We start from the raw sequence: 13,043 nt of genomic DNA on the forward strand, positions 1-13,043 counted from the left end.
AAATCATTCGAGATCTCGTTAGATTTGTCTTAATGTATACTTTTTTACTATGTATTTTTTATAATTTTTATTATATGTATTTAGAGATATTAAAGTTTAAAATTTGCATTAAAAACTGTAAAAAAATAAACGAGAAGAAGAAAAAGAAATAATGAGAGTACTTTTTAGCAGAAATTACATAAAAAAAATGTTTATAGCAAATGAGCATAATAAATGAACTCAAGTGGGTTTCAAAGTTTTAGAAGATACCAAATGTAATATTTGCAAATCTAATAAGAAAAGGTTAGGTAGATTGGTACGAGAAAAAAAAAAACTATTCTGTTGAGAGACGTATTATAGATCCAGACCATTAAAAATTAATGTCTACTTATCGTATTTTTAATGTCTACTTATATTATCTTTAATGTTTACTTATCGTATCCTTAATGTCTACTTTCAATATCTTAAATATCTACTTAAATATTCTTAATAATGCCTACTTATAATATTTTAAAAAATATAAAATAGGTCGATCTAATTAGAGATGATTTGTCAGAAGAATTTGTGAAAAAGAAATTGCAACTAGAGATAAAGAAAGACAGCACAGGGAAGGTGGGTAATTTTTTTTCTCAATTAAATCAAACAATGCTATTGGAATAAAAGTTTGGATTATTTATGATTAATTAAAAAATCAAATTATTATAGGAAAATTGTTAAAATGTTGGATTATTTTATGTAATTTTTCCTTTTAAAAAATAATAATAAATAAAGAAAGAATAAATTGTATGGATAAAATCAAAAGAAAGTTATAATATATGGATGAGATTAAAAAAATAATAAATCATTATACAAATATAAAAATAATACAAATTAAATAAAACGAACTAAAATGAAAAATAATATATATATATATATATATATATATATATATATATATATATATATATATTAGACAAACACAAATTCTCCTGTTCTTTTGGATTTGTTTCAAAGAAATCATTCTAATACAAAAAAAAAGTCTGACAAAGCATTTCCCTCTTCTTATTCTCCCTCGTGTCACTTTCCTTCTTCTTCCACGTCTTCTCATGGCTTTGCTTACAAATAAGTTCCATTCCCCTTTCCTTCCATAAGACCATAACCCATTTCCCTTTCTCTAAACCTCAAACAACCCATTTTCATTTCTTCACAAAACGGGTTAAACCCGAATCTTTCTTCGACATAACCAATACAATTTTGTATTACACAAACTCATCCCAATTAGCAACATTAATCAACATTATTACTATGAGATTATATGTGTATGTACTAGAAGCAAATGATTTGCCGGTAAAGAGTAGTAGTTATGTAAAGCTTCAAGTTGGTAAATTCAAATCCAAAACAAGAACTAAAACCGGGTCAGACCCTGTTTGGAATGAAGAATTTGTATTCCGGGTACATGATTTGGAAGATGAGCTTGTGTTGTCAGTTTATAATCGTGATGATGATGATTCTTATTCTAGGTTCTTTAATGTTTCTGGGTTTTTGCTGGGTCGGATTCGGGTACCCGTTTGGACTGTTTCGGGTGAAGAGAATGAATGTTTGCCTCCTACTTGGTTTTCCCTTACAAAGCCCAAGAATGGAAAACAACATGTGAAAAGAAAATGTGGTTTGTACATTTTTCCCCCTCTTTTATTTAATGTTCATGTACATATTTTTTAGGAATGTTTGCTTGAACTTTTTGTTTGGATAAATATGTTTTGCCTGTCCTCATTCCAATGATGTCAAAGATTTGTAATTCTCATTATTCAAATTATAATAGAATAAATTAAAATAGTAATGGGAGGTTATGAGCCAGCGGCGGATGCAGTTTTGTTGAATGTTGTCAACTGATAGCGTATAACAATTATATCTCTAAATATGTTTACAAGTTTACTGATTTAAGTGAATTAAAATATTGGTGTGTAATAGGAGGTGAAGCCTTACTATCAACATTTTCTACAAATAAGACTTAATAGTTTTACATCATTTGATTTTATTTTGAATCCGCCAATGTTATGAGCATGTTCGAGCACAGGCCCTCTAAAAATTGAGTGTCTCGGTGTTGAATTAAATTACGTAGTATATCTTAAATATTCAAAGATACAAGGTTGTGGGCCTTACAGAATTTGTCCATTTATACTCCCCTTTGAACGTGCACTTCTTGTTTACTCGAAGTCCGATTGAACATTTTATTGTCAAGGTTAATGTTGTTTGGTCTTGGTAAGCTAAAATCTTTGAATATGGACACAAATACAATACATGGATGCGCGGCGGAGGGAAATTGATCCTTTGTCTAGGTGGTGAGAATCAAACCCATAGCAAGGGTAAGGGTATAAGGGAAAACCTTCAATCACGAACTGAAACCATGATTTTCAGCTGAAGTTAGTTAAGTTAATGAAGTTGACCTTTTTAGGTGAAAGAAGCAAGTCTAAATGGGACTTGGGAGAGAAGTAATAAGTACTTTAGATTGCTTGTGGCTGTGATAAGTACTTAAGATTGCTTGTGGCTGTGATAAGTACTTTAGATTGCTTGTTTTGTTGGAACATGATGGCCAATTTGAGTGTTTTCATATAGCATATAACTGTTTATGTATGGTGTATTTATATCTATCACATATTAATACAATACCACATCTGGCCGCGCGTCGTGTTGCTTGTGGGATGTGGGTGTCGAGGCATACTAGTCGAGGTTATAGTAAATACAACGACTTCCATTAGCCAAACCACTAAGTGGTTCCCACCCTAGGTGGGGTTTGGGATCAGATTTACACAACCTTATTGTTTCACTTCATGTGAAGAGGTTGTAGGAAATAGATTTATATAAATTAACTTGGCTAGGAACCTATCTTTCGCGGGATATTCTGAATGGGTGCATTTCCCCTTGCCCACTCCTTGGAGGGGGCACGGGTATTATTTGCCCGCTACCCTTCTCCCCTCTCGGGCCCTGACTTGTGTGTAATACTAAGTTGCTGACTCTAACCTCGGCTAGGAATTGTGGTACTTAGTATATGGTTGCCCGAAATAATATCTTATTGGAGACTCTTTTTCGGTATTAGGGGTACATTGGTTGAATTATTTGTTTGGTGGTATGTGATTGCATCAACTTGTTTTTCAACTTCTTACGAGTTTCCAACGATTCAGTTTACGATTCACATTTGAATATGTGTAGGAAAAATTCTGTTGACTCTCACTCTGCATGGAAGAGGGGATGATGCTAATTCTGATCTGTTCCTGTCTGAAGAACCATGTGCCAGATCTTCCGAATATAAACAAGAGGAAAGCGTAGATGACGCACTCATAAATAACGTTTCTCCGACTGCTTCTCATTTGAAGGTTCCACACGGGAAGAAGTTGATAAAAGGCGTGACTAAACGATTGGAAAAGCTTTTACATAAAACTGGGGAACCCTCCAAAAGTGACGAATCATCAGATTTAAGTGTTACTCCTTCCGAGTACGAAGAATGTATGCAGGAGGAATTAGTATCATCAACTAGTAGCTTTGAAGAAGCTTTGGGTACAATGCAATGTAGAGACGACTTGGAACTGCCCGAGAATCTGCAAGGCGGAATTCTTCTCGATCAAACATATGTAGTCACTTCGAAAGATCTTAATGCGTTTCTTTTCGCTCCTGAGTCGCAGTTTCGGAAAGAACTTGCCGAGTTACAGGGCGTAACCGATATGCAAGAGGGTCCGTGGACTTGCAAACCAGGGGAGTCACCTTGTTTGACACGGTCGGTAAACTATATACAACCCGCAAGCAAGTTAGTTAAAGCGATTAAAGCCACGGAGGAGCAGACTTACGTCAAAGCTGATGGCGTTGAGTTTGCTGTTTTTGTACGTGTGGCTACACCGGATGTCCCATACGGGAATACCTTCGAGGTTGAGTTACTCTACAAGATAATGCCGGGTCCAGAATTATCGTCAGGCGAGGAATCTTCACGTTTGGTTATTTCTTGGGGAATAAACTTTTCGCAGTCTACGTTAATGAAGAGTATGATCGAGAACGGAGCAAAACAAGGTCTGAAAGAGAGCTTTGACCAATTTAGTGCATTGCTGGGTCAGAAGTTTAAAGTGTTGGATACTGAATATTCGTCCGAGAAGGATGCTGTCTTGGAAGCTCTTCAAAGAGAACATCAATCAGATTGGGATTTGGCTAAGGAGTATTTCGGGAATCTGACTGTAGTTGCAGCCACCTTTCTTACATCATATGTGCTTGTACATATTTTACTTTCTGAGCCTCACAAGCGTCAGGGACTCGAGATTTATGGCCTTGATCTGCCCGACAGTTTTGGGCAACTCGTCACTTGCGGCATTCTAGTTCTTCTATTAGAGCGTGTATATAACATGGTTTCACTCTTTGTTCAAGCCCGACTTCGTGTAGGTAATCATCTACTCCATGTTTACTACTTACTAATGTACAAGGTGTTTTAAGTATAGTCATGGTCATCAACCCAGCATCCCCGGGGTCCGGGGGGAAGATAGTGGGCAAATCATACCCGTGGCCACTTGAGGAAAGGGCAGGAGAAATGCGCGCAGTCAAATAAGACCCCCAAGTAGAAGAGGTAACGACACAGTGACATAGTAATGGTAACACCGACTGTTGGATGAAAGCATGAAAATTTTCTTAAACGGCCTAAAACACAATTTTTTTTACACCTTTACAACGGCAAAATATCGGTTCTTTATTAATAAAATGTAACAATGCGGCCGATGCAAATGCGATGCTATGCGACCTTGTTTTTGCACTATGGTTTTGGGTTTCTTTATACTAGTACTATACTACTATATACACATCTTTGTTGTCATACATACTCTATTTGCAGGAAGTGATCATGGAATCAAATCTCAAGGTGATGGATGGGTAGTAACAGTTGCTTTGGTTGAAGCGATTAACTTACCGTCATTAGACTTAACCGGAGTATCTGATCCTTTTGTGGTCTTAACCTGTAACGGAAAAACAAGAACAAGCTCTGTACAGCTACAAACTTGTAATCCACAATGGAATGGTAATTTGGCCTTCAACTGATATTTCTATTGCGGGTTTTTTTTCTACCCTTAGTTTTATGATTTTATCACAGTCGTTGATGACCCGTCTGAAATTTTGTGCAGAGGTACTTGAATTTGATGCTTCGGAGGATCTTCCATCAGTCCTTGATGTGGAATTATTTGATTTTGATGGTCCATTTGACCAGGCAGCCTCACTTGGGCACACCGAGATCAATTTTCTAAAGCACTCCGCAACAGAGTTGGCTGATATGTGGGTTCCTCTTCAAGGGAAAAAGGCTGTTTCCTGTCAGGCGAAATTGCATTTAAGAATCTTTGTAGAGAACAAAAAGGGTGTTGAAACTATCAAAGAGTACCTTAACAAAATGGAAAGAGAAGTTGGAAAGAAGGTAAGAAACACGGAGTACTATGTTTACCTCGTTAGGTTGTCCGTCAAAATATTCTTGTTTAAAAGTCGTTTGATAGAGTATATAACATATTCTAGGGCTTCAACCATAAGCATAAAATAATCTTAAGCTTATGGTTGAAGTGTAATATACATGGGCCGATCTAGTGTATACTGTATAGTGGTTGAGGTTAGTTGACATCACTCAAATACAAAATAAAGTCAAATAGTATATGTAAATATGTATCCTAGATGAGTTGGTTAGTATATTGTCTTCCACATGAGTAACCAGGTTTCAAAACCCATTAAGTGTGTTTTACATAAAGAATTTTTGACAATCATTTCACTTTTTCCTGGATCCGCCACCGGTAATATATGTTATACATCCTCTATCATCGCTTAGTGAAGAAATACATCATCAATACTTTTTCGTCGCAAAAATATGTTGGGCTTGTTATTAATCTTTGTCCGATGATGATAGCATTAAGAGTAAGTTGTATATTTGGCAGTTAAATATTCGGTCTCCCCACAAAAACTCTGCATTTCAGAAGCTGTTTGGTTTGCCACCCGAAGAATTCTTGATCAAAGATTACTCGTGTTCTTTAAGAAGAAAGATGCCATTGCAGGTACACTTGCTAAATTATTTCACTATGCAATTGAATTAAAGCATGATTTTAGCCTTCTTAAAGACGTGATGCATGTCATTCTCGGCATTCATTCATTGGATGTGTTTTTCATACTCCTTAGCTTGCTGGTGTATAATCCAGGAGTCGTACAAAATTGTAACAACCCGACTTACTTATCAACTAAGTAATTTAGGTCATTACGGGGTTTACTTAACGACCCAAAGAAATCATGTCTCAAACCATAACCTCTATAGGATGTCATAAAGTCTAAACCCAACTAAAATAACTGATCTCAAGTCCAAATAGCTAAACCACAATCCAAAGTATAACCAAAAACTACATAGACCAAAACGATATTTGGTCTTAATTCTTAAACCTCGTTTAAAATTTGAAGTATTAGTATTGACTTTACGTGACTATTTAATTTTATGCTCCCTAAAACTTCTGAATTCCTTGCAGGGCCGTCTTTTTGTATCCGCTAGAATAGTTGGATTCTATGCTAATTTCTTCGGACATAAAACCAAATTTTTCTTTTTATGGGAAGACATAGAAGATATCGAAGTGCAGGATCCCTGCATGGCATCATTTGGTAGTCCTACTCTCGTCATAATTTTGCGGAAAGGGAGAGGTTTGGATGCAAGGCATGGAGCCAAGACTCAGGATGAAGAGGGCAGGCTTAAATTCTATTTCCAATCATTTATCCCATTTGATGTTGCCAGCAAGTAAATATGTCATCTATTTGTAGCTTTCTTTGATCATAACGGCTTTTCAAAAGGACGTGTTGTGCGTAAACACTCATTCTCCTTTATTTGACAGGACAATAACGGCCTTATGGAGAGCAAAGACGGCGTCCCCTGAGAAGAAGGCATTCATTACAGAAGAACAAGGGAATCAAGAAAGTGTGTTTGGTCCAGGTGAAAACGATAGCTCTCTTTTCCCTGCCGATGATGCGAATAACTTGAAGATTTACTCTACTACTCTTCCGTTTGATGTAAGTGGCTGCTATGACTTCTTATGGTTTCGACTTTATACGTTTTAGACTTACTATTTATTGGATGTTAGTCCGTATATATGCTATTATAATAATATTAAAGGCTTGATCCCAAAAGATGAGGTCAGTTGCATGGACCATGAGAATGTCGTGTGGTGGACCACAATAATGTCCTTTTCTTAAACCGTTTGTTAATCTTATGCGTCATATCTTTCTTACTTTAAAATGGTTTTTCTATCTTTCATTGAGGAATTGAAGATTAAATGAAATGTTATCGCTGTTATCAATAATCACGTTCAATAAAAGGTTGTACTAGGGTTCCCAATATCTTTCCACGAGAGCATTTTAAACCAAAGTTTAATTAGTCGGCCTTTTTAACTCGATCAATATAGTATAACTCTTGATGCATTCTTATTAGATCCTAAGCAGGAAAGTTTTTCCTAAACCCATTAACTTCTGCACCGTTTATCTCCTCTCCTAAACATGAACGAAACTTTGTTGGCTATCTTGCAGATCAAATCCTTAATGGAGATGTTTGGAGGAGGAAGTTTGGAGCGTAAAGTGATGGCAAAATCCGGTTGTTTGAATTATATCACAACCGAGTGGCGGACGGTGAAGCCCGATGTTTACGAGAGGCAGCTTTCCTATAAATTTAACCATGAGGTTTCGGTTTTTGGAGGAGAAGTGCGATGCACCCAGAGGAAATCCCGCCTAGGTGATCCAGACGGATGGATAGTCAACGAAGCCATGGCTCTCCATGATACTCCCTTTGGCGATCACTTTCGTGTGAGTTGATTGCTTACAAGTTACAATGCTCTCAATGCTCTTAGCTGGTTGTTCGACTCCTTTCTAACATCTTGATAAAAATTGTAGGTACATTTGAGCTATCACCTCCTAAGTCTCAAATCAATCGAAGAAGAATGTAAATGTGATGTTTTCTTGGGAATTTTGTGGTTAAAAGATTGCAAATTTCAACAGAGAATCACGAAGAACATAAATGAGAAATTTGCGAGTAGATTGAAGACTATGTTTGAGCTTGTAAAGAAAGAGATTTTGTTGTCAAATGATCATTCGTTATAGTAGGCTTCAGAATGTAAATTATAACAATTTCAATACGGATTATACTCAATTTACTGCATCGATCGTTGTTGTAGGTTAAGATTTTCAAGTTTAATTTTATCAAAATTAAAATCAAAGTCATGTTAAGATGTTATTATATAAAATAAAAACTGAAATAGCTTAATTTTTTGTTGGGTTTATATCATGTTATTATTATCTAGTTGTGTCTTTGTTTGAGGAACATATGTTTTGTTAGAGATTGCTAAAGCCTATGCTAGTCAAACTTGCCCACAAATGATGGTTTTCCACTAAGTAACATGTTCTTAGTATAGAAATAATTTATTCATATTTCTACTTAAAATTTTTCTAAATATAATTAGACTAAATTGAAATCTTAAAAATTTTAAGAATTAAAAAGAAATTAATTTAATTTTAAATCAACATTATATTGGACTGTTATTCATATCTAGGCAAAATTATTTAACAAAAGATAATATACAATACATTATCATTCATTATATTATATTTTAAGAGGATCAAATTTATAAATAGCATGTTCACCTAACATATATTGGAAAAAAAAATAGTAATATGAACATTTTATTCATGAAATATTAAGAATATGATAATTAATAATTTCATATAAAAATTAAAAATGATCAAATTTGAAAAAAATAAAATTTTTCTAAAATTAAACTCGAAAAATAATTTTTTTTAACATTTATAAAATTAGTTATTTTAAATTTGTTGGATTTGATTTGAGTCCTATTTATTTTAGGCATTTATTTTTTTAGTTTGCTATTAAAAGATTTGACAAAAATATAAATTCCCTTTTCATTCCCCAATCGCTGATATTCGTTGATTTCCCGGGAAAAAAAATCATTAACCAAAAGTAGAATTCCTAATCCATTCCTGAAAAACCCACCAAAATGATGACTCCATAACACGTAAAAAACAAATTTCAATCTTCATCTTCATCCCCAAATTCTCTGTGAATTTCTCAATCAATTATGAATTCCACCATGGATCCAAACCCTACGAACTTTCCAATCCTTTCATACGTCATGGCACGACTTCCTGCATCAATTTCATCTCTTCGTTCTTCAGCATATTCATCTTCTTCGCACGACATCGAACAACCTCCAATTTTACCATCATCATCTTCTTCTTCAGCACAATTCAATGATCCTCTTGTTGAAAGTATGCCGCATCTCAAAGATCCGAAGATTGTTTCTGCCATGACTGAAGCTGTTTCCGAGATTGCTCAAACTCGATCGATATTGCAAGCTTTAGGTGAACGTCCTGATCACGAATCCATTGATATTGCGAAATCGAAAGTTTCTGAAATTGAATCGGTTCTCGCTTCTCAGCTTGAGGAGATTGCGCTTTCTTCACGATCGCCTGATGTTGATAAAGAAAAGGAGAAATTGGAGAGGGAGAAGACGATGTATAAAGCTGTTGTTCAACTTGATGAAATGCATGATGCGTATGAGAAGTTGTTGAGGAGTGCTGAAGAAAAACTAATGAAGGTTTATGATTCTGCTGTTAGAGAGAAGAAAGAAGGAGGGGAGGAAGATACGATTGTTGAGGAAGTGAATGAAGAAGTTGTTGCGATTTTGAAGGATGAGAATGTTGAGAAGATTGATTTGTCAGGAAGGAAATTGAGGATTATTCCTGAAGCTTTTGGAAAACTTCGTCATCTTCTTGTTCTTAATTTGTCCAGCAATCAACTCCAGGTTTTAGAATTTACTCTTTTGTCTTCGATTTCCATTCGTTTTGTTGGACTGTGTTTGATTGATGTTGATTCAGATGCTTAATTTTTATGTTTTCTGATTATTAGGTTATTGGATAATTAATTTAATTTTGTTGAAGTATTGTTGTATACTTGTATTGTGTTGGACTGTTGATGGTTGATAGAAGTTATTCTTTGGTTTATCTGATGCCTAAATTTGACCGTTAACATCCTTAATTAATGAAAAATTCACATTTGAATATTGAGAAAGGTCTAAATGAAATAATAGATCGATCATAAATTGTTTTGTTTTTCAATTGAATGATAGATTAAACGTATGCTTTTGTGATTATTTTTATGGATGCAATCATGCTACCGTTTGATAGCACATAGTGCATTGTGTATCAGTTTGACCTCAAGAAATCTCATTCCTACTAGCTTTGAGTTTAAGGATTTTCATGCTAATGATGATGAGGTCAAAATACTTTCTTGGTAAATTTTTAGTTGCATTGTTTGATTAATAAAGCTCTCATTCATAATGGTCAAACGCTGCAATTAAAAAGATAGGGAAGAAGTATGTAGTGATGATCAATTTTGTACTCAAACAAGTCCAAAATTGTGAGAAGCTGAAAGCTTAGAACTAGGAAGGTATACTAGCTTTGAGCAATTGGGTATGTGAGGGTGTGAGGGAGAGAGTGACCATAAACAATACAAATTTAGGTATGTTTATTTCAAATCAACTAAATAAGGGATGTTGTTAATAGTCTTTGCTCTTGCCATAACTTGCTTTGCTCGTATTCCCTGTCATGCTCTGCTTCTATTCATATTTTGTGGTTAATAGTCTTTGTTCTTCCCATTGCAGCCTTTACCTTTTACCATGGTGCACTTCCCTGAATAAGCTCGTACAAATCGTTTCCTTTGTTTTGTCCCCAACATAAACGTATTTTTCTATAATTAGGGATTGGGAGCATGAGATTTGTTTTCTTCCATGTGTGATCACGCATTAATGTTAATTCTTCGAAATATATTCATAGTGTTTAGCCGTCTTCTACGACAACATTCCATTACCCCAATGGCATGATGTAGCTTCCTTATAAGTGAGGTTTTGGGGGGGGGGGGGGGGGGGGGGGGGGCGTCGGATGTATACAATTTAGCTTTGTTGGTGATAACAAAAGGGCATACTTGGTAGTAAATATCATCGGCAACTTCACCTAAATAAAAAGGTGCCCATGATTATCATCTCCAACTTCACATAGAAAATGTTTAGCCTTCTTTTGCTGTTGTATTGTCTCTGAGCTAAACCATGTTTTCCATTTTTTTTGCTGCCTCATACTCAATGCCTTTGATTTGCAGTGTATTCCTGACTCTGTAGCTGGACTGGAAAGTCTCGAAGAGTTAAATCTGTCCTCCAATTCTCTACAATCACTACCTGATTCCATTGGCCTACTGCTCAACTTGAAGATTATCAATGTTTCTGGTAACAAGCTGACTGCTCTCCCTGACAGCATCTGTTACTGCAAGTAAATTTTTCTTAAACATATATTCAAACATTACAATTTTATGACAGATCTTGGTAAGTATCTTAAGTTTTGTTCTTTTCAGGTCACTGGTGGAACTGGATGCTAGTTTCAATAACCTCGCATACTTGCCAACTAACATAGGTTTGGAGTTAGTAAACTTGACAAAACTTTCGGTTCAATACAACAAGATCCGCTCACTTCCCACTTCCGTAGGAGAAATGAAATCTCTGCAACACTTAGATGTGCACTTCAATGAGCTTCATGGGCTTCCTCTTACGGTTGCCAAACTAAAGAATCTTATAACCCTAAATCTGAGTGGCAATTTCAGTGACTTGAAGGAGCTGCCTGAGACATTCAGTGAATTAATCAATCTTGAAGAACTGGACTTGAGCAACAATCAGATTCATGCACTCCCTGATACATTTGGCAAGCTGGAGAAGTTGAAAAAGCTCAATTTAGATCAAAACCCGATCGTCATTCCTCCCGTTATGATTGTGAATGCTGGGATTGAAGCCGTGAGGTTGTTCATGACTAAGAGATATAGTGATCTCCTATTGGAAGAAGAAGAAAGACGCAAGCAACAAATGCAAGCAGGACAAGAAACTGGATGGTTAAAAAGAAGTGTTTCTAAGATAAATGACGTTGTTACTAAAGCTTCGGAATATCTGGGATCTCCTCGAAGTCCCCAAGATCCTATCCTTGACCAGCAGCTATGATTAAGTATGCAACTAACTCACTCCTTTCCCTTTACTTTTTTATTTCCGATTGTTTGTTTGAGCTTTAAGGACATTGCTCATTTATATGATTCTGCAATCATGCTGCAAAGTCTCTTTCGTTTTTTCCGGTTACATTTAAAAAGCTTCCTATGTGTGGCCATCCAGTCCTCGCCGAGAGGTTGCCCGTCTGTATAGCTGAACAATTTTGCTCTGTAATAAGTTCTTAACTTAAGGCGTGCTTATTTGCTTTTGTGCAAAGCGCTGACAATTGCTAGTTGATTATTTTTGGGTTCATGATTTCTTATTACATATGCTTCAGCTTAATAAAGTATTTCAAGTTGTTAACAATGTTAGATTATGGTTTCTAGGGGCCTGTTTGCTTGTAACATTTTTGTCATTTTGTGAAAGAAAATGGTAAATCTATGTTGCAAGTAAAAATTTATCAAATAAACATGTGTACTGTTGCTGATGAGTTGACCTATCTTGTAGAGATGTGTTCAGAAGAGGTTAGCACAATCACTCACTTTAAGGGGTGTTTGGTTTAATGGAAACTTTTATAGAAATAACAACTTTCATAAAAAAATTATTTTTTAAGGAAAATTCAAATGAAAATTATTTTTCTTTTGTTGAAAAACTTTGTAGGAATGAATAGAGGTGTTGGGCATGGACAAATAAAGGAAAATTGATCTTCTCTAAATTTTGAAAGAAAATGTTTGCTAAAAGATTGCGAACCCTTGTCAAATGTAATAACGAAAAATGAAACAACATAACTATATTATTCACTCTTATCTGTTCAGGTTTAGGGTAAAAAATCAACGACTAACACTCATGAAAAAAAATTACAAAAAATATTTTTCCACATCAACACACCCTTGCTGGTTGAAGAATGATCTTTAAATATTTAGCATATGAGTAAATTGTAATATAAATGTTTTTTTTTGATATATTTGTAACATTAATGAACATTATTAAAATTATAGTTTTCACATTGTTAAAAATGTATCATTGCAATCT

The 13,043-nt window shown here is 35.1% G+C and overlaps 2 protein-coding genes across 2 annotated transcripts; both read left to right on the forward strand.

The window, feature by feature from the left end:
• Positions 1 to 966: 966 nt before the first annotated feature.
• LOC130800182 (C2 and GRAM domain-containing protein At5g50170) lies at positions 967 to 8,198 on the forward strand. The gene is made up of 9 exons (XM_057663576.1): positions 967 to 1,624; positions 3,166 to 4,377; positions 4,820 to 5,002; positions 5,106 to 5,389; positions 5,895 to 6,011; positions 6,471 to 6,733; positions 6,828 to 7,002; positions 7,516 to 7,788; positions 7,876 to 8,198. Exons 1-9 carry the CDS (start codon positions 1,264 to 1,266, stop codon positions 8,080 to 8,082), a joined length of 3,075 nt encoding a protein of 1,024 aa, XP_057519559.1. The 5' UTR covers positions 967 to 1,263; the 3' UTR covers positions 8,083 to 8,198.
• A 700-nt stretch (positions 8,199 to 8,898) lies between these two features.
• Positions 8,899 to 12,377, forward strand: LOC130800183 (plant intracellular Ras-group-related LRR protein 9-like). The gene is made up of 3 exons (XM_057663577.1): positions 8,899 to 9,797; positions 11,147 to 11,313; positions 11,396 to 12,377. Exons 1-3 carry the CDS (start codon positions 9,072 to 9,074, stop codon positions 12,027 to 12,029), a joined length of 1,527 nt encoding a protein of 508 aa, XP_057519560.1. The 5' UTR covers positions 8,899 to 9,071; the 3' UTR covers positions 12,030 to 12,377.
• The last annotated feature ends 666 nt before the right edge of the window (positions 12,378 to 13,043 follow it).

This window comes from Amaranthus tricolor, chromosome 14, assembly GCF_026212465.1.
Source record: "Amaranthus tricolor cultivar Red isolate AtriRed21 chromosome 14, ASM2621246v1, whole genome shotgun sequence".
Taxonomy (NCBI): domain Eukaryota; kingdom Viridiplantae; phylum Streptophyta; class Magnoliopsida; order Caryophyllales; family Amaranthaceae; genus Amaranthus; species Amaranthus tricolor.

Coding starts and splice junctions, on each gene's coding strand:
- LOC130800182 (XM_057663576.1), top strand. CDS start 1,264: ATGAGATTATATGTGTATGTACTAGAAGCAAATGATTTGCCGGTAAAG. Junction 4,378..4,819: donor TCAAGCCCGACTTCGTGTAG/GTAATCATCTAC, acceptor CTCTATTTGCAG/GAAGTGATCATGGAATCAAA. Junction 6,012..6,470: donor GAAGAAAGATGCCATTGCAG/GTACACTTGCTA, acceptor AATTCCTTGCAG/GGCCGTCTTTTTGTATCCGC.
- LOC130800183 (XM_057663577.1), top strand. CDS start 9,072: ATGAATTCCACCATGGATCCAAACCCTACGAACTTTCCAATCCTTTCA. Junction 9,798..11,146: donor TGTCCAGCAATCAACTCCAG/GTTTTAGAATTT, acceptor TTTGATTTGCAG/TGTATTCCTGACTCTGTAGC. Junction 11,314..11,395: donor GACAGCATCTGTTACTGCAA/GTAAATTTTTCT, acceptor TGTTCTTTTCAG/GTCACTGGTGGAACTGGATG.